At 39.4% G+C, this 20,962-nt stretch overlaps 1 protein-coding gene across 1 annotated transcript in view; it reads left to right on the top strand.

Annotated features, from left to right (window-relative positions):
* Positions 1-18,586, top strand: part of PRMT8 (protein arginine methyltransferase 8) — a 74,299-nt gene extending 55,713 nt beyond the window's left edge. The window contains exons 7-10 of the mRNA XM_027782431.2: positions 2,883-2,998; positions 9,467-9,617; positions 15,032-15,153; positions 16,963-18,586. Coding sequence (XP_027638232.1) covers positions 2,883-2,998; positions 9,467-9,617; positions 15,032-15,153; positions 16,963-17,046 — 473 coding nt within the window. The 3' untranslated portion in view covers positions 17,047-18,586. The remainder of the gene's footprint in view (positions 1-2,882; positions 2,999-9,466; positions 9,618-15,031; positions 15,154-16,962) is intronic.
* Positions 18,587-20,962: the final 2,376 nt, after the last annotated feature.

Below are 20,962 nucleotides of genomic sequence, written 5' to 3'. Positions count from 1 at the left end.
GCTGTTAGTGACCTCTGCACGTCACCTAGCCCAGCCTCCCGCTCAAAGCTGGCCAGATTGCACAATTAAAGCAGGTCACTCAGGGCCCTGCCCTGCAGCCAGATGATCGGGATTCCACAGCTTCTCTGGGCACCTCTTCAAACGTTGAGGCACCCTCAGGAGCAAACATGTTTCTGAATATCCAGTCAGAATTTTCCATGCTGAAACATGCCCTCATTGTCCCTTGTCACCCGAAGGGAATCGGACTTTTTCTATATTTCCGTAGCAGCAGACAGCAATTAGGTCCCACCATTAGCCTTTGCTGCCCCAGGCTAAGCAAACCCAGTTTTCTTGGACACTCCTCACATCTCGGCATGTGGTTCACTTTCATCACCACAAGGTCATACTCCCGGTTCATGTTCAACTTGTTGTCCCCCAGGTCACCCAAGTTTGGATTTATTTGGTCGTAATAGTTTTGATGAAATGAGTAAGTTCTACATTATTTCACTCTCCTTTTCTATTTTTATTTCTCTCCTTTTTTTGGCTTTTACTTATTTTTTAGAGCTGGTCAATTTCACTTAAAGGCATTTTCCATTAGGGGGAAAAAAATGATCACAAAATTCCTAAGCAGTTTTATTATTTAAAGACACATGCAAAAAAGCTTGGGTAAAATTAGTGTGTTCAGTCAACCTTTAAATGAAAATGCCTGACTCCTCATTCCTTGACTCTCAGCTCCTCTCAGAAAATAAATTTGGTGTTTCTGTAATCAAATTCAGTGCCAAGACGCAGAACTGCCAATGGGTCAAAATGGCTGTTTTGGGTCAAAAGCAAGGCCAGTGCAGTGGGGCAGTGACAAGAAGCCTGTGTAGGTGCCAGGGAGAATAATACCCACTCCTCAAGCACAGCCTAGGGTTTTCTCCTGAGTTGTATGGTGACCTTGACAGCTAAACACCTTACAAAATTTACAGGTTCAAAAGGATGTATGAGGCATCCATTCTGTAAAGGAATCAAAGCCATTCTGGCCTAAAAAAAATCCCTAGTGCCATCTTTCACCTTGCTTTTGAACCCCTTCCTTTCTAGGCCTTGAACTTTTTTCTTTTCTCACAGCTAACCCATCTGTTTTTAATTTGTGTATTTTATAATTTTTAAAAAATGTCTTGGGTTCATTTTCTCCTCTAAAATGTTGTTTTCTTTTAAGAAACTTTATTTTCTGATTTCAACTCTGATTTCCTTCCTCCCCTCACTTTTTACACTTCTGTGTCTTCTTCAGGTATTTCCATCTCACTACCTACCTGCACCACCATCTCGTCTCCCTTTTCAGTTTAGAAATTCTTGATGGTGTCTCCTTACACGTCAATTTTTCATCTTTTTTTTTTTTTTCTTTCTTAAGGTGGATAAAGTCTTGCCTTCATATGAGATGCAGGGCTGAGCATTTCAAAGGGCACTCCAGAACCATCATATTGAATAAGAAATAATGCAATACGAGGTTTCTAAAAAAAATCTGACTTCTGATTTCTCATTAATGCCACAATACTACTGCAGTCAATTACTCTGATTTCCTACAAAATGCAAAACATATAATTTTATCTTTTAACTCCTGTGATAGGTCTCTGTCTAACACAGACTGTGGCATAAATTTCAAAGGCATCCCATGTAGGATGAAATACATCAAGCAATGGAAGCCCCAAAACCTCTGTTAATAAATTGGTCCTGCAGGGTTTCCTAGCTAATCTTTTCTGAGTAACCACATAAAAACATAGAGCTTCTATAAATATAATAGTTCCTACATGCTTGTGATGCCTGAAACCAAAGTTTTGAACCACCAGCTCCCCTGAAATATTGAGAAACTCACAGCCAAATAAAGAGATAACATATCAAAGAACTGTTCATGTCCAGATTTGTTCCAATTTAGAAATATGCAGATTTTTTGCTTATATTATATTTTTAGTCATAGTCCCCTGGGAACGCTAGTAGCACAAATGCTCTGAAAAAACAAGACATTTCTATTATGCTCACTACTGCTGTTTATCAGTTCTCCCTGCTTGTATTGAAACTATTTTTTTAAAAGTTCACTGTGTTCAGTTCAGACTTTCAGATGGAGCACTGAATGTACCTTGACTCATATGATTCACAAGACTAAGATTTCACTTTTTCAGAGGTTTTTGTTTTCATTTTGTTAAGCAATATTAAAAGCAAAGCCAGTGTACTTTTCAATGTTTTGATGTTTCCATTTTGTTCAAGAAAAAAAAAGAAAAAAATCCCTCATCTAGATAAGAAGCAATCAGAAGAACAGTTCAAATCTAGAAGATCAGCATGGCTTTTAAATCTTTTAGAAGGTAGACATTTTGCTTTTTTGTCATGATGTACATGCAGATTAATATTTGGATCCCCCAAATATTGAAACACACCTGTAATTCTACTCCTCACAGTAATTCACTTGCTGAAACTAAGACTACTTAAATGATTAAAAAAGCATGCAGATTGCTGATTCAATAGCAATCTATATATAAAAAAGGAAATATTAACGAGAATGGATAAGAAAGGATAGAATAGCCTTAAACAGCTATTCCCAAGTCTCAATCTGATATATTATATGACTTTGGGCAACACTCTCAAATGTTTAAAGTCATGAAAATCGAAAAATCTCATATAACACAGTTTTGGGGATACCAAAAAACAAAGGCCGCTTGTTCGAAGATGTACATTGAGAGGTTATTTTGCCACAACTGCATTATCTGTAAAATAGCAATGACATAGACAACCGGGGCAGGGAGCAAAGAATTAAAGAGGAGAGCTGAAAGTTAAGGGATGGCAGAAATTCTTTCAAATGGAAGATGCTTTGAGAAACAAAAAATATTTTTATTATTACTGCTAATCTTTGACACATCCATTTGCATTGACAGGGTGGGAGAATGTGTACGGCTTTGACATGACCTGTATTAGGGATGTTGCCATGAAGGAGCCTTTGGTGGACATAGTAGATCCAAAGCAAGTGGTGACCAATGCCTGTTTAATAAAGGTTTGGTAATTCCAAATATACCTAATTATGAATGTTTACGCCTAACTGTAGGATTCTTTGGAGACCTGGTGCTTATGTTTTACTACTATCTTTGTATGCTTCTAACTAGCTGCAGAAGCCATCATCATAGAATGCTACCACACTAAGAAGAAAAATGTAGTTTTAAATTAGTCAGTACTAGTATGTTGCACATGCCCAATACTGTCACCTGAACTAAGCATGAACATTGATACCTTGATCACTTAATGGAATACCCAAAGCAAGATGTTTCTTGTGACTTTGTACTCATCTGGCTACTGCTAACTATAACTTCAGACTCTTGCAAATTATACAAGTGAAAATACTGGATAAATAGAGACATGGTGTATTTAGATATAAATTTTAATTGCCCTACCTTCTTTTGAATAGAAGTTGGAAATTACTGATGGAATGCTGCTGAGGAGAAGGAGTAAATTAATTCTATTTGCAGTAAAAAAGACTGATGCATCAGTTTCTGAATTGGTCAGCTCTGATGAAATAACTGTAATTCACTCCAGAGCATGAGATCAGAATTGGAACCTGATTTGTGTAAGTTCCTAATTCTTTGCCTTATCCAGAATATTAATGTGCTCTCCCTGCATCCAGAGGTTAGTTTGTAGCCTGTTCTACCTATAGGACAGAATGGTCACTACTCCCCATTCACAAGACCAGGTGAAGAATCCACAGCCTGCAGGAACACATGAAAGCTCTACAATTCCTTCCACGTGAAGGAATCCTCCTCATGTGGGACTGCTTTCATGAATAAGGCTGTCTGTATCATTAGCAGTGGTAGAATCAGGTCCATGAATCCAAGAGTGTGCTCATTTATCCCAAAGACTCAGCTCTAATTTTTCCCTTTTGCTTTTTGCCAGTAACATTAAGGCAAAACACAAAAACACAGCATTAAGTATTCCCAAATTCAAAAATGAAAGACATACCTTTAGTCTGCCAAACCTTTACTGAAAGCAGCAAAAAGGAACAGAAGTAGAAACTCTGTGTGAGTACGTATGCGTGCACAGTCCACCTGCACTGAGGGGAACGCAGGATGGTCGTGTCTGAAAAGAACTTGAGCCAGAGCAATTTAAAATTGCAATACACACAAAATAAACAGCTATTTAGACTGTATAAAATATGTCTGGAGAGTGAGAGATCAGGTGGCGGAATGGGTTGCCTTCTCTGCAATAAAAAGTTATAAAAGCTGCGTGCCCTTAAATGAGGTTCAAATCTAAGGCTTTCTTTAGACCTTTGAAAGTAATTGAGTTTAAGAAGACAGACAAAATTTTTCATACTGTTTCTATTCAGGTTTTGTATTGAATTCTACATGGCCTGAAGCTTTTGTCCATACACTGAATAGTGCTTTACCATGTAATGGCACCATGGGAGCAAAGTGGGTAATAACTACACAGGCAAAACCCAACCTTCGTTCCAGAATCTGTCCCTAACCTCAAAAACTGATCACTAAAAAAATCAGAAAATTGTCAATGAAAGGCAGGAAGAAGGGAGGCTTTTGTTCAAGCTAGAAATATGGAAGCAGGAAAAACTGATGTTTGGGGTTTTTTTTAAAAAAAATTAATTTAGTTTTGCACATGGTTTATTTATATAAAGTGCATTTCTTTGATCCTGAAAATATTTGTGAATGCAGAGAATATTAGCCTAAGAAAACATCTGAGAATAAACAAAATGATAATGTTTAATTGTGCAAATGTTTTATTATAGCATATCAATATGGCACAGCTTATTCATATTAGATTGACAAGGGGATTTTTTAGGGGTGTATTCAACCCAAAGCCACCTAATTTAGGGTGCCTACCAGATGAGTCTTGGCTCCCTGTGTGTTAGTAGATGAACTAGCCACTAGATGCATTCCTAACAGACCAGTCAGGGCCCTGGGCTCCTGCACTTATTTCAATTCACAATTTAGATGCTCTGAATTGTTCTACAAAATCAGCAAAAGAAGACATCAACCCCTACATGCTATGTGACCATAGCACTTATCTAGAATGTTGGAGGCTTGAGTAAAATTTCCTCTTTTGTACTCCTCAGGCATTGGATGTAACCCAAGTCTTGAACCCTTCCAGGAACTCCAGCCACTAAGGCACAGGCGCACTGGGAGTGGTGCAGGCAGGGAATACAGCATCTGCTCTGTTGTGGAAGTGATGCTCCTGTGAATGATCTCTTAAATATATCCCAGGGGCATAGGAATTTTCCTGTTGGACTTTCCTGCATAACCTCCCCTATCTAGCCACGCAGAATGACCAACAACAAAGAAATAAATATACTTGTATGCTCCCATTTGTCCCACACTTTCCAGGAACAGTTTAAAGCTCCCGCACTTTCAAGATTACACAGTTTAATGTTACTTAAAGCACAAACTGCAATCCCTGCATGAAAAAAAAATTATGCACCATTCTTGTTTATCAGAGAACACAGCATAATTGAAAAAAACACCATTGACCTATATGGTCAAATATCCATTCTTTGAGACATTTCTGTTGTTTTGGAAACATCATGATTCACCTGTATGAAGCCTTATTTCAAAGGATCTGCAGTATTTTCTGCAAAAAATGTACTGTTACTCAGAGAGATCCAGCCACGCAGGTGAGGCACGTGTCTGAGCTCTGGCGAGTCCCACGTTCTTCTCCCATAGCAATCTTGACCCATGAGGGCTGGGACAAGGCATCCCTCATGAGACTTTTCTCTTGCTCCACTGCGACTTCAGTGAACTCCCTAATCACATTCCTTTCTCCCAGTTTCTAAAGCAAAGCAAGAAGCACTTATGCCACTCATTTTCCATCTTCAAACGCTGCTCTTTTTTCCTGATTTTTCTTCTCTACTCCTCTGTTCACATGAAGATCTCCCTTCCCTTTCCAAAGTGACTTTCCCTGCCACTCTTTCCTTTCTAACAGTTCTCCCCACAGTCTTTCCTTTCAGCATGCTCAGGTTTATCCCCACCCCCAAAACAAAACGCCAAAACAAACCCCAAACCAAACAACACCCTAGTAATTTTCATGCATTTCCTTCTGTGCAAACAGGAGAAGGTGGCAGAAGAGGGGCCCAGGCAGGAGGCTGAGGTCTCTGTTACCTAGAAGTCACAGCTACCCTTGCTTCCCTGTTATGTCATCTAATAGAAAACCAACATATGCTGCAACACCTAGTCAAAAGAATCTCAGATACTTCATTCTTCCTTTCACTGCTCCCCCCAAACACCCCAAATTTAATGTTCTTTCTTCTCTCTCCACATTAATACTATTAGCTCTCTGCACTAAAAGAAAGGAGAAAAGAGAAAAAAGAAAAAGAAAAAAAATATTTTAGAAAAGTGAATGTTTTGGGGGCTGATGGTTGCATTCCGTGCTCCCCTCACATCTATACACATGAATGCAACTGACGGTGCAGGTCATTTTCTCAATGCTTGCCAGAAAAGAGGATTTGTCCCTTTCTCCTTTCCCTAACAATTAATTTTACTTCTCAGCCTTCAGATCAACCCTCTTCCTGAACCTGTCTATACCGCTTGTACCAATGCCACCTGTCCTCCAGCTTCTGCTTCAGTTCAGCACCTTTACCTGCTGTGGTTAGCACTGCCTCACCATCACACCCTATGATGGGGTCATCATTTCCCTCTTTGTCCAAACCAAGACATCTAGTGCAAGGGGGGGGGTGTCAACCCCAAATCCCAAGACAAACAAAAAAAACCAACAAAAAACCCTGCCAAAACCAGACATCCAGATATTTGAATCTTCATGCTCATACAATCCTAGTTGAGTAAGCTGACTGGCTCAGAAGGGGATCAGGAAAGAGGTGCAATGGCACTCTGGAAGTAACTTTAATTAAAATTCACACAAGGACACCGGTCAGGCAGCAAGTCAGCATTTTTCTCATCAGCAAACCTGACTCAGGGCTGTTTCTCTTATTAGTTAGGTTGCCTTCAGCTAGGGTGATACCATTCAAACAAGAAATACACAGCAGCTGGCAACACCACAGCTCAACCTCACTGTTATCCTCCCTGTGATCCTAAATGATCTTCTATACATCATTTGCTCATTCCTAAAGCAATTCGTGCCACAGGACAGCCCAAGAACCATTCTTTATGCAGTGAATGTAAAAACTGGAGCTCTGCCTGTCTCTCTGCAATGGGGACACGTAGCATGGGATGGCTCATGGTCTTTCATGAGGTGTCAACCACAGCCTGGACCTCCTTATTTAGCTGATAATTCTGACACTCTTATACATGCTCAGCTTAACATATTATGTTTTTAGTGTAAGTAAAAGCTGGATTTTGATCAGATCCATGCTTAACTATGCCCATTTTTATTATTGTTGTTTTTGAACCCTGAATGAAATCTGTTACATCATGATTTTTCCACTTACTTTTTGCAAAGACAGCATTTATACCCTGTGCTAGTTAGCTGCAATTAACATTGAATGAGTAGTGACATTTACTATAAGAATATATAGTAGCCAGAGTACAATTCAAAGATATCACCAAAACAGGATCAAGCCAGTTTCAAAACTACATTAATTAATAAAAAAATCCCACATTTGCCTCATATCTTACATAGTAAAGAAAGCACGCTTCTGTCCTTAAAGAAGTGACTGCAAAAGTGACCACCGTTTTATCCAGCACATCTGTTCAGTATTTCTCAGACATTTCCACAAACTTCTCTAATAAAGATATTCCCCACTGTTTTTGATTCCACCTTACTCTGCAAAGACAACACAGCTCAGAGAGAGGGAGCTAGATCCCTTTTATGTGTCTCATCATTGGACTTAATTCACAATTTCCCCACAATACCAGTAAAAAGCCACCAAAAATTACGGAAATCTGCAGCTATCACCCACCAGTCCGGTCCAGCTTGTCAAAGTAGGTTTTGCAGACTGCTATGGAAGTCTGCAAGGAGATCTCAGAAATTCTTATTCCTAGTATTATTTTTTTCTCAAAAGAAGAAAAAAGAAAAAAGCAAGAAGAACAACCGAACAAAAATAATGTTAAGGCTATCCCAGCTTGAAATGACCACTTCTAAGCGTGGGTTATTTATAAACACTAGTCACTTGTGCAAATGCAATGTAGTAGAATAATGTTCATTATGGTTAAGTTATTCTTGAACAATATTGCTAATCAGACAGGCCAAAACTATAGCTTGCTTAAATCATCTCACTGTAAGTTTTCTCAGAAACACATGGTGTGTGGTCCACGCAAAGACCTCAGTAACTCTATGGCTGCATCTTTTGATGTCCATTTTTGCAGATTTTTCTTAGATTACAAAGTGCAATTGCTAAAAGAGCCCCTATATTGTGCCCTAAAATGCTGCTTAGCCCTCTAAAGGACATTCTGGACTCTGCTCTATTTTTGCAGTGTGAGTCTGAAGTAACGCTGGTGAGGTCAGTGATACAATTCCTGGCTTACGTTGGTAGAGAGAGGAAAATTGGATTTCTACCTACAAAGCTTCTATTTCTCTGTATGCACAAGCAGTTTTGTTGTTCATACTGACTGCAAATAGTAGAGAGAAAAATATTTTCAGGATATCCGCCTCTTGCCAAATAGGCCCTGACAAGGACAATAAGGACAGTGAAGCCAGATACACTCAGGAGGATATCAGAAGGTGCACTGATAAGAAACATATCCCGTAGCATTAGATGACAATTGATGGTTTTTCAGACTTAGTATCCTCCTTACCATGACTAAGAGTTTTGGAAACAGTCCAGATGATAAAAGCCATACCTAGCTGGGAAAATCAGATCCATCTAAAAAACTCAGTTTAAGCCTTGAACAGTGAGTTTTAGTTATTGACAGAAATAAGCAATCCTGGAGACTACATCATTGGTCCCAACCACTGCAGTCAAGCCACAGCACAATTTATATGATTTGCTTCTGTCTAGGTCAAGAATAAGATCCCTGTGCTTAACCATTTGGGATCAGTTACCTGATCGGGACTGGAAAGCACTGTCAGCAAAAAGCAGGCCCCTGTCATGCCTCAGATGTTCCCACCACTTGGCACAGCCAAAGCACATTCCCTTCCAGAGATATTCAAACAAATCAGAAGTTTATTTTTATTAAAAACCCAACTCCGTCATCTTTCCTCATGCTGACAGTCCCCGATGACGAACTTATCTTAGAACTGGGACCTGTACCTCCATTTCCACATCCATTGTGCCTGTATTTGTCAAAGCATGTTTTTACCTTGATTTCCTTCAGTTCCCACAGCCCCTCCCTGCCACTCACACTCACTCTTCCACGAGTGGCCTCTTTCATCACTCCATCAGCTTAGTCAGATACCTGGATCATTTGCTGATGAGTTGATGTACTCAAATGCACCACTGATTTCTTACAGTGTTAAAGGGCTGCCAGTTGTCTTTGTTGCTGTTCCTTACATAAAATGCTTAAGTACATTGGTGAACACTTACCTTCGAGTCACAAACTGCATGTAAATGTCTTTTTCTTTCTCCTCACAACAGGAAGTAGATATTTATACAGTGAAGACTGAGGAGTTGGCATTTACTTCTGCATTCTGCCTCCAAATTCAGCGCAATGATTACATTCATGCCTTGGTCACCTATTTTAATATCGAATTTACAAAGTGCCATAAAAAGATGGGGTTTTCTACAGGTAATCTGTATTTATTTTAATTTCATTTCTATTGCTATCAGTATATCAGTGCTACTGGTCAGATGGTATGGGGAGGTTTACTGTACCACCAGGTTTTAATTTCAGGGATAAAAATTATTGTCACTTTTGGGGAGGTGAGCAGGATGGGGAAAGGACAATTGCTTGTAGGAATTCTGCAAAACCAGAGGCAGGATTTCATAATGCCTACCATGCTTGGAGCTCAGCAGAAATGATGACACTGGAGTTTATGCCCCTCACCAGTGATATCTAAGTCCTGTGTCACATTTCTCAGATTAGACAGGGAATCGTCGGCTCAGTGAGAGACAGCAGCTCTGCATCCCAGTTTCTCCCAAATCCAAAACTCAGCAAAAGCTCTTGCTTGACTCAGTCTAGAACAAAACCATCATTTTTTTTTCCAGAATAAAACCACGCACATACTGCTTATGTAAATCAGCTCTAACAACCCAGATGCGAGACTCTAACTTACCTTGGTGAGCAGATATTTAAAGGAGTAACTCCATTCCTGTAAGGCATCATTTACCCGAGTGAATAAACCAGCCAGTGTGGCAAGAAATGTAAAAGAATCATGATTGCTTTAATGACAAGAACAACAAATTACAGGTGGTGCTTGTTACAGCTAGCACCATTACACAACTTAAACAGGTGTAAATGAGATACAAGCTAAATATAATCAGAAAACTCTTTTTTTTCTACCTTCACAGGAGCTCTCAAGCCTTTACATGAGATTCAAAGCAATTTTAAAAAATACCTATGTATATTTGATTCTAGAAATATAACCATATGGATGATATTATTTTGTACCTATTCTTAGGTTTTTCCAGTAACTGTTTCCCTGGTCATTCTATAAATGTGCTATACTACAGTATCTCCCACACCATGATAGGCATTGGTATGTGCTGGGAAACAACGTGCAGCTCGGGAGACATGAACAACCTGTGAGGCACCACAGTGGTATCCTGGAGTGCTACTGTTTCTGAGTTTGTGCTGAACAGAATTATCTAAGGTGGAAAAATCCTTTAGGTTTTAGGCATTTTTTCTTACCAGAGAAGGCTGATTTTTTCAGCAGAAGGCAGCCTATTCATCTTTTATAAAAGGTAATATAATCAAGCCTTCTGTTTTCTGCAAAAAATAGCTTTGAACAAAGGGTGTAGTTACTATATTGTGATGTTAACTGAAACCTACCCTAGTAAAGGAGGTCTGCTTATATTGCCAGAACTACACGGAAGATCTTTTATATCACTGGGAATGTGGCTTCATTTGCAAAGGATTCATGGAATGTGTTTGTTTTATGTGTGCATATGAACAGACATGTTTTAAGAAACATCTGTTGACTAAATTAGGATATTTGATTAATGTTTTACAGTCAAACATGTCCCATCAGCAAATCTGGCCCTCAAACCCAGCCATTCTTTGCTTGACTCTTAGACACCCCAGTGAACAGGCATCAAACATGGCAAGGAAAAGGACCTGTTACATTATTGCTGCTTGTCTGCAGAGTAAACATAGACTTTGCTCCAGTACCAGTATAGCAAAAGGTGACTGGGATAAGGACTTTCTTGACTCTCTTCAGTGTATGGAATAAAGAGGGTTCATTCAGGCACTTAGGCAGAAAATGTTCTGCAAGACCACCACAGGTGGGGGTTTAGCTTCCCTTAGCACACAGGGAGTGAGAACTTGGGGAAGGAGAGAAGTTACATTTGGACAAAAGCCTCGGGCAGACACCAAGTTTGCCATCGCGTTTTTCTTACAGAGAGGTTTTTGCAGACCCACCTCAACTTGCAAATGTATGTACAAGGTATTTTGTGCCTACTTTTCATAAGAAAGAGGGGAACGGAATCACAATCTCCGATATTTCTGAACCTCCGTCAAGAATGAGGTTCATCAGCAGTGCCTGAAAACCTAGCTTCTCTAAATTATCTGTAGCTCCCACAGGCTGCTAGTTCAGAGGCTCTAAGTGCTTAGTCATACACTTCCATCCTAGAATCCTTTCAGCTTTAATGACTTGCCCTTTCTCATTGTTCTGTTTGCAGCTAGTTCTCTTAGTTGCTGGTGGCTCAGCCTCCTTGGAGGCTTGCTTGGAGAGACTTCCTATATCTCCAGATTCAGTCTCCTGTCACTTGGCAAATGCTACATTTCTCCTATTGAATGCTTTTCTTTGCTTTACTGCCAATCCTCTGAACATCAGAAACTTCAGAAACTTAGTTACTTCAGAAACTAACTTCTCCAGCAGGCTGTATGGCCCACCAAATAAAAAAGGTTGGGTGTCATTACATGCAAATGGGGAAGAGCCACTAGTCAGATATCCATGCAAAACCAAATTCTTAACATTTTCAAGTCCATATTCAAGTTGTTTGTGTGTTTCTGACATGGGCTTCTTCTAAAACCAAAGTTCACTCTGGCCTTCTTTGATGCAAATGAGGCTACAGCCATATCACCAGTTCCAGCAGATCTAGGGGCCACTCTTGGGGGAACCAACTGGTTGTGACTCCTTTGCAGATCAAGCAAAAGGAATACAGATGAAGTACACCACATACTTGGTCCAGGGTTTCCTCTGGGTCCTCTGTGGTGCCCCTCTAATTGCACTAAGACAAGTACTATTTATGTGGAGGGGCTAATTGTTACTCAAAGTATCTAAAATAAAGGGAGAGGTTCCTTGCAGCCACTGAGGAAGAAGGTTTTATACCATGAAGCTGATAGTACGTGAGCTGTGCCTCAAAGCATGCCATCAGGACTACAGAACCTTAAACAAGTCCATAGGACCAGACAGGAGGCATCCAAGCATGCTGAGGGTGCTGCTCAATGCCATTGTAAGGCTACCCTCTAACATCTTTCAAAGGTCATGGTGATGGAGGAAGGTTCTTGATGAGTAGAAAAAGGCAGCTATCACACCCATCTTCAAGAAGTGCAGTAAGCGGGATCCATTGAACCACAGGCCAGTCAACCTCACCTCAGTTCCTGGGAAGGCTATGACACAAATCCACCTGGAAGCTTTTTCCAACTATATGAAGGACAAGAAGGTGACTGAAAACAGCTACCATGGATTTACCAAATCCAATCATACCTGACAAACCTGATTGCCTTCTAGACAGCTAGCTGTGTTGATGAGGGAAGATCAGTGGCTGTTGTATACTGTGACTTCAGCAAGGGCTTTTATACAACCTTGCACAGCATCCTTATGGCTGTATTGGTCAGATATGGACTGGATAAGTGAACAGTAACATGGGTGAAAAATTGGCTCAAAATGTGTCAGTCAGCAAAGTCAAACCAGAGGCCAGTTATAAGCAGCATCCCACAGGTGACCAACAATGAGGTCAGTATTGTTCCACATCTCTATTAATGACCTGGATGATGGAATGAAGTGCACTCTCAGCAGATCTGTTGATGATCCCAAACTGGGAGGAGCACAGGCTGGAGAGAAAGGGCTGCTATTTAGAGCTACACAGGTTCAAAATGGGCTGATGAGAACCCTGTAAAATTCAGCAATGCCAAATACAAAGTCCTGCATCTGGGACCAAACAACTCCCGGCTACTGCTTGGGCCAACTGGATAGAAATCAGCTTAGTTGGAAAAGACTCTTGGAATCTGGTGAGCAACGACCTGAACTTGAGTCAGAACTATGTCTTTGCAGCAAATCTTCCTGACCTGTATTAGCATGAGTGTAGACAGGAGGCTGAGGGAACTGGTTCTCTGCCTCTATTCAGAACATCATGATAAGGAATGCACAGAACAAGTTACTCCATAAAAAGACCATTCTGTAGCTGAAGGAATAGACACCACCGTCTAGAAGACTGGTCTGCACTCTCATCTAGTGTCTGTTGGCAAAGCTCAATGAATTCAGTAAAATATCCAAGTTTGTAGGACGTGACAAAGTGCCAGTTCATTGATACAACTTTTTTTAAAAATTACAAAGAAAATAATTGTGATTTGGAGTGGACTTGAAGGCTTGTGCCTACATTCCACACACTTATCCTGTTCATGGAACACAAGTTTCCAGGTATGCCAGCTTTTCTAAACATAGCATAAGCTCTGCATAAGGGCACATGTACATGTGTGTGTACAAGACAGCAGTTATGCTTCAAAACAGAAGTTCAGTTTTGTTTTGGTTTGACACGTTTTCAATTAGAAATTTTAGAAAGGCATGTCCAAATGGAAAACAGATTCTGGACCTGAACTCCTGCAAGAGGATCTCTCCATTTAGCATTTGAGATTAACAGTCATTAAAACTCCCTAGATGCATAGCCAGAAATTATCCAGTAAAATTCTTTCCTTTGGAAGATACCAGTTTGCCAACACAGCTTCTGACAGAAGTCTGTTTATATCTGTCTTCTGATTCTAGAATTCTGGGAAAAAAAAGAACTGTTAAAAATTCCTGTCCTAACAGTTTTTTAAAAAAGCTTCACTCTTTCCCCAGTCACAAACAATTTCTAAAGCCAAGTTTGTGGGTTTTTTTTGAAACATTGATGTTGAAATGAAATGAGATCGTTGTTTATTAAACAGTGCTGAGATATTATTAGCATGATTCAATACAGTGGGCCCATGTCTGCATCAAAAAAGTGACTGGGGAAACAAATGGAAGAAAAATAAATTTATCAGAGGCTTTTTTGCCAGGTCAGGAAGTCTCTGAACTTGTACACCTGCTCTTATGTTCCTAGATGCTGTTAATTGCAAGAATGCTGGGAACAAGAAGTAACCAATGCAAGTTCATTAGGCACTACTCCAAGATTTTAATTTAAATCAGAAATAAAATAAGTAAAACAAAAACCTGAAATAGAAGAAGGTCGTCAAAATGATTGTGCTAAGCAAGACTAGAAATTAATTTGGACCAGTAGCCACCTCTGGCAAACTGCCCATAGCAGACGCCTTTAAAAAGTCCAAACTCAGATTAAAGTGCAAGTGTCCTTTCCCCAGCCCTCTCCTCCTGGAAACGATAAAATCTGCTCTTCCAGGATCATGAGCCAAAGGTTTCATCTGTGTCATTGTGATTAATAGTTTTTGATGAGCCTTTCTTTCATGGTTTTGATTAATTGTTTTTTTGAACTAATTTAGACTTCTGACTTTCAAAGCACTTAGTGGTAAAGACTTCCCCGATTTGAATGTGTGTGGGTTGAAAGGCAAGCATCAAAAAAGTGCCTATTATGCCAGTAACTTGCTTTGTGGAATCCTTCTTGCTGGGTGTGACTCACAGCTGACATATTCCAGTAAAAATCAAAAGACAACCAACTGACAATCAATATAATTGTGTTGTTGTAAAGCATGTTTGCTAATATAGTACATAAGTTAAAGCATTCTATGAGAAGAAAGGTTTTTTTTAAGTTGTTCCCAAGTCTTTTGATTTGATTTGTAAGACAAAAATGCAATTTCTATAAATAATACCCATATATATATATTTTTAGCACCCGATGCTCCCTATACTCACTGGAAGCAAACTGTCTTCTACTTAGAGGACTATTTAACTGTGAGACGAGGAGAAGAAATCTATGGGACTATATCTATGAAACCAAATGCAAAAAATGTGGTGAGTTAGCATCACTGATTCTAATTCCAACTCTACCAATCACAAACTATAATCAACATTAAATATAATCCACGTAAGTAAAGCAACAAACACACTAAAGGCTCTAAATTCATGTTTGTTCCTAAGAGCTCTAGTCACAGCTTCACCAAAGCTGCTGACAGCAATGATAATGCAGTGCTAATGTTACAGAACATCAGCCTGCAAATATGATAGCATGGGAAGGAAGAAGTAATTCAAGAACATCACCACGTCAGCTGCCCTCTGCAATCATCCGGGCTCACATTTAATGACACAAATAGGCAAGGGTCTCTTCATACTGTCACTGAAATCAGGGGTAAGATCCCTTCTGCCAGCACAGGATTATCAAGAGTATGTACTTCCACTCCACATGTATAGCCAGATTTCCCACCCAGTGCCCAAGATTAGGAAATTAAGTAACAGATTTCAGCTGAACATCTGTATGAATTCACTGATCAAATGAACTTGAAGTCACCGATCAAGTGATATGGTGGTTTAAAAATTGTGGCTTTCCACAGAAAATACAGATGACGTCTAAAGCTAAAGCATGATGGCTACCACACTGTCATGACCGGTGAAAACTTCCTCAATTTCTCTGCTATGGGCATACACCAAGTATGTCCGTTATTCAGTGCTTCTTTTAACTTGTAAGGAGACCATGAGATATGGTCTAATGAACAACCTATGCCTGTATAGAAGAACAAGACATGAGAAGTACAGCCTCTCGGAGAAACGGTGCCACCATTTTCTGCCAAATACCTTGAGCAGAATCTCTTCATTTTCTACTACAACATACACCCATTAAAATAATGTTGTTATAATCCACGCAGCTGTAATTGTTGAAATACTGCATTTGTTGACTGCAGCAAATCCTCAGTTTCATTGCCTTCCCTTTTTGCATTACTTTTCCTTTTTTTGCACCAAATACAGATTGGATGTGGTTTTCATAGTAGTGTTGATACAGGGAAGAAATAAACACAAAATAAACTTATCATTCAAACACATTTACTCCTGAAGCTACTGCTTGCTGTGAAAGTAGAGGAAAACAGTCTGTTTCACACCTTTATGTTGTCCTTCGGGGACTGGAACATTTTGGTTTGGGTCGAATGTATCTATTTTCTTTTAGGGAAAAATGAAGAAAATATTTCAAATTTGTTTGCACAACCATAAGTACCCGAATGCAGATTTAGGTGCTAAAATTAATGTGTTCTTGATAGTTATCATAAGACAGAGAGACTACCTCAATTCAAAAGGATTTGTTAGTACTTTGTTCTTCTGAAACATGAAGTCTTTCAAAAGCTTGTAGAGACAGCTCCATTTTGTAGGGGCTATGTACTGCCTCTTTCCAGAAAATATGTCACTGTAAGATAAAGAATGACTGAAGGCTTCTCTACAGTGGGAATCTTCCAAGATCTACTCTGGAATAACTGCTAGGGTGAAACCCCGTTACCCTAGATTAAGAGCAACTCAAAGGGGGATGCCCTTAAAAAATGGCTATAGAACAGATATGATAGCAGAGCATTTCAGAAGCTTCCTAGTTGTAACCAGGACAGTAAATCAGCCGTACGAATAATACACTAATATGACCTAGACATAGATAGTATGGTGAATGCTATTACACACCCTATAGCCTTCATTTCCAGTGTCAGCAACATTAAAACCCCAAATAAGTTAGAAACCATGGTAGGTATCTCTTTAATCTGCAGGTCTTTTCAACTCAAGCACTGGTAACTGAATTCATACACTGAACTTACGGTCATACTTACATGTTACATTTAAATCTTTTTACAGCGTGACCTGGATTTCACAGTAGACTTGGATTTTAAAGGACAGCTATGTGAAATGTCAGTATCTAATGACTACAAAATGCGCTAGCAAGAAACCTTTCAGAGAGATGAAAAGGAGAATTTTATCAAGTCCTGAACTGCCGAACTTCGAGCTAGGACAAACTGTTCACAAGCTTATTATATTAAATTCTAGAATGTTTACTCTGATGGAGAGTGGCAACCTGATCCTTCTTGCAGAAAGTACAGGGGGTTGGTATCCCACTGTGAATGTACAGTATATAGAACTGTAGCTTTTGTCAAACATATAGGAAAAATAAGCAACAGTCTTGAGTGTGCTGATTAACTTTAGGATGGCAGAAAATGCATATACAAATTGTACTACTTACTGTGAATTTCTGGTTCTTCCAAGCTTTGCATGTTAAAGGTGATTAGGGCAGTATTCTCACTATGAAAGACCACTACAGCACATTACTGTGATAGTTTTACCGGACTTATATTCAATATAAATGAATATATATATTGTACATGAGAAAAAAAAAAAGTCATTTCATAATAGGAATTTGGTTTGTGATTATTTAATTCTCATTATGCAGTTATGGAAAGATAATGATGTTACCTCTGGCAATACTCCAGGCAGTGATATATTCCATTAACTGTCCAAAGTTACAGCTTTGGTAACTATTCCATGCAAAGTGCAGACAAGAGCTGGGCATTTACAGAAAGTTCAATAATGTCTTTTTGAATGTCCTCTGGAAAATGTGGACCGTTAGTTTTAAAATTCACCTTCACAACTGGATGTCTGTCACAGCTTTAAAAAAACATTAGCTTTTTATCCTTGAAAATATTCTGTGGTGAGTTTTTATAGCTGGATTTTGCATGAGACCTTCCGAAATCAGACACCTAGTATTTAAATGTGATGAATGCAAAGTCTCTGAAATGGTGGGTAATTCATGTTTCTTGGCCATGCCATATTTCAGTTCTTTGCAAGATTCTTCATACAAAATACTTTAAAAAAAATAGGAATTAGTGTTTCCTTTTGGTGATGTTTTAGATAAGTTTTAAATTGCAAATAGTATTCTCAAGAGTGCAGTGATTTGCAGGAACAAGCTAATGTCTTTAAAAAAATGTCTATGGCTTCTGATATTACTAAGATGTCTGTAGCTTCCCCATTCCCTTACACCCCTTCTTTTTCTTACAATATCTCCTGCTTATTGTTAAAATATTAACTGCTTATAATTCTTCATACGTATGTATCAAGTCTTTTTACTATATGAATGTTGACCATATAATCACATGTAATTCGTCAAAAACTGCATAATTGGTCCTATATCCCCATCTTCCAGTCTGCCTGGCATTAGGCACTAAATCATGTTCCATCATGTATTGGATGAGATTGACTAGGTTTTTTGCCTAAAAATCTTTTTAATCACCTGCAAATAAAGCATACTTGAAGATGTATTTTGCCAGTATTTCTCAACCTTTTACTTTTTAGAAATCTATTTCTATTGGGTTTCAATTCACAAAAACTGTACAGTGCCTCTGTTTTCTTCTGGCCTACAGACTACGGCCTAGGGATGGTATCACATGGTACCTGCGCAGAATTAAATTAAACGGTACGCCAGCAGTAACAGACACTGTTTGCAGTGTAGTTCATCCCTGTTGTTTTTTTCCGTCATTTTCTTGGAAAAAGGATGAATCTTCCTCAGAAAATGACTAGGATTTTATCTGTCAAATATTGCTGTCATTTCCAAGGGATCAGTTCCTAGCTAGAACAGCTATTCTTTCAGTAATGGCTTGGACCAGAAAAACTCTAGAAATCCCTTTCTCCTAACACTTCTGTGATTCTAGGACCTGAAGGTAAGGAATTCTACCAGATTTTTTTCTCAGCCCCCTCCATTTATATAAAGCTAAACAATGTTTTCACCTTCTCCTTTGCCCCAAACCACTGAGCTGCCTATAACTGAAAGAGAGACTCTTGCTTTGTTCGTCTAACTTACACTTTGACAGCACTACACTTTTTCCCGCTGCATGAATGGTTAATAACTTCAATATTAAAATAAAAATGAAGAAGGGAAAAAGGAGCCCGCCTTGTTTAAAAAAAGACAAATCACAAAAAACCCAAAAGAGAATTCACAAGGGTCTGCCTGCCTTTACTGAGAACGTGTCATTTTTGCATGACAGAAAGCATTGGACAAGAAGCAGCAAAGAAAACTTAGAACAGCTCATTAAGCAGTTTGAGAGGTGTTTTAAGCACTGCAGTGTACCGCTCTTTCTGGCTTCTCTTTCACCTAATGACAGTGCAATGTAGGTCTCTCTTCAACAGTGCCCACCTTGCCTCCTGCCTATGTGCCCATTCACCTCAGCGCTGCAAGATTACGCCCTTGCTGGTACCGTTAGTGGCACAGCCCTGGGGCGATGACCAGACTTCAGTCACATTCAGCCCTGCCCGGGAAACTGGCTTGTGCTATTCTTCACGTGACAAGCCTATCACCTATTTCTCCACCCCATTAAGAACTGAGAATGCCTACTGCAGTGCTGCGTATCTTCAAATCACAGTGATCAAAAAGAAAATGCAGGATTCCAAGGCCATTATAGACGTTACCTAGCAGTAAGGTTTCGAAAGCACCAGCGAGTTTAGCATACATGGGATCCGTCAGGCCAGCATTAGTGAAACAGGTCGGCAAAGCCCTTGCAGGCCAGGTGCGCCTGGCTGACAGGCTTCCCTCAGCAATCCAACAAGTCTGGGTAACTACCACGGAGTCTGAACCGAGTCTTCTCAAGGCTTGAGTAAGAGACTCCAGGCCTGAACTCAAGCCACTGAAATACTAATGACAAAATGGCCGTTGATGTCTGAAACAGACACATGTTTAAAGCTTTCCTTTTCCTTCTCACCGATAGGAAAAGAAGATCATGAGCTGAGGACAGCATGAGAAAAACTGAAATACAGGATTGACACAAAAGACTGTCCCTGATGAGTAACAAATACAACACTGGAAAAAAGCGAAAGGTTGCTTCTGCTTTGACTCTAATCTTAAGGCAAAAGCGGTAAAATTCTTCTCAGGGATTGTCCTGTCACCTGAAGCACACAGGAGCATCCAAAAAAAAGCTGGATACTGGGCATGCCTCTAAAAGGCATAACGTGCAATTCACAGCTGCAGTGCTGGTAGGATTAGGGAGGTAGTTCCTAATGTTACGAGAGCCACTCGTGTTCCCAAGGTTCTCTACAGAACAGTACAGTATGACTCTATTCTCACATGCATCTTTTATTCCCAGCACCAACTAGCCCTTGCCAGATGTTATTAAGGTTTCAGTTTGGTTTGGTTTTTGCAGGGCTTGTTCCCGGGACCCACCTATGTGCAAAATTAAAAGTTTTAAAGCCTTTTTACGATGTCTTAAGACTTTTAATGGAAGTTGAAACAGCCCAGAACATGGACAAGAATATTACCAGAGACAGCATGTTTTAACTGTAGAGCTATTTGAAGAACATTCTCAAAGCTAATTCCTTACATGATTTGTCTTAAATTTAAAATTACTTCATAAATTAATTTGCCACATATAGATTTGATTGTAAATAATTAAGAGAAACTTCCTTCACTTAGAGGGTAATTTCATAAAGGATATGGTATTCTACGTATATAGTGAAGAATAAATCCCTGCTTCAAGAAGATAATCTAACAGTCACTCTCCTTTACCTGTAAATTACATCCCACGCATACTACTTACATTAAAAATACATCTATGTGCTGTCATTTCAATATCCTGTCAATAACATTGTAAGTGGCCTGACTCATATGAACTCAATGTAACAGAGGAGAATCTGTGCTGTATGATCAATAACGTCAAGTACTGTGCATACTGGTAGATGTAACATGTTCTCTGTGATCAGAACATACTGCAAGCCATTTGTTTTAATAAAAGTATAAATAACATTTAAGAAAGAAAGATTTACTTAACAAAAGCATGCCCCAGTGTCACTGGTACAATAGACAAAATAACATGGCATT

This window comes from Falco peregrinus, chromosome 6 (assembly GCF_023634155.1).
Source record: "Falco peregrinus isolate bFalPer1 chromosome 6, bFalPer1.pri, whole genome shotgun sequence".
Lineage (NCBI taxonomy): Eukaryota > Metazoa > Chordata > Aves > Falconiformes > Falconidae > Falco > Falco peregrinus.
This window is presented reverse-complemented; position numbering and strand designations above follow the sequence as displayed.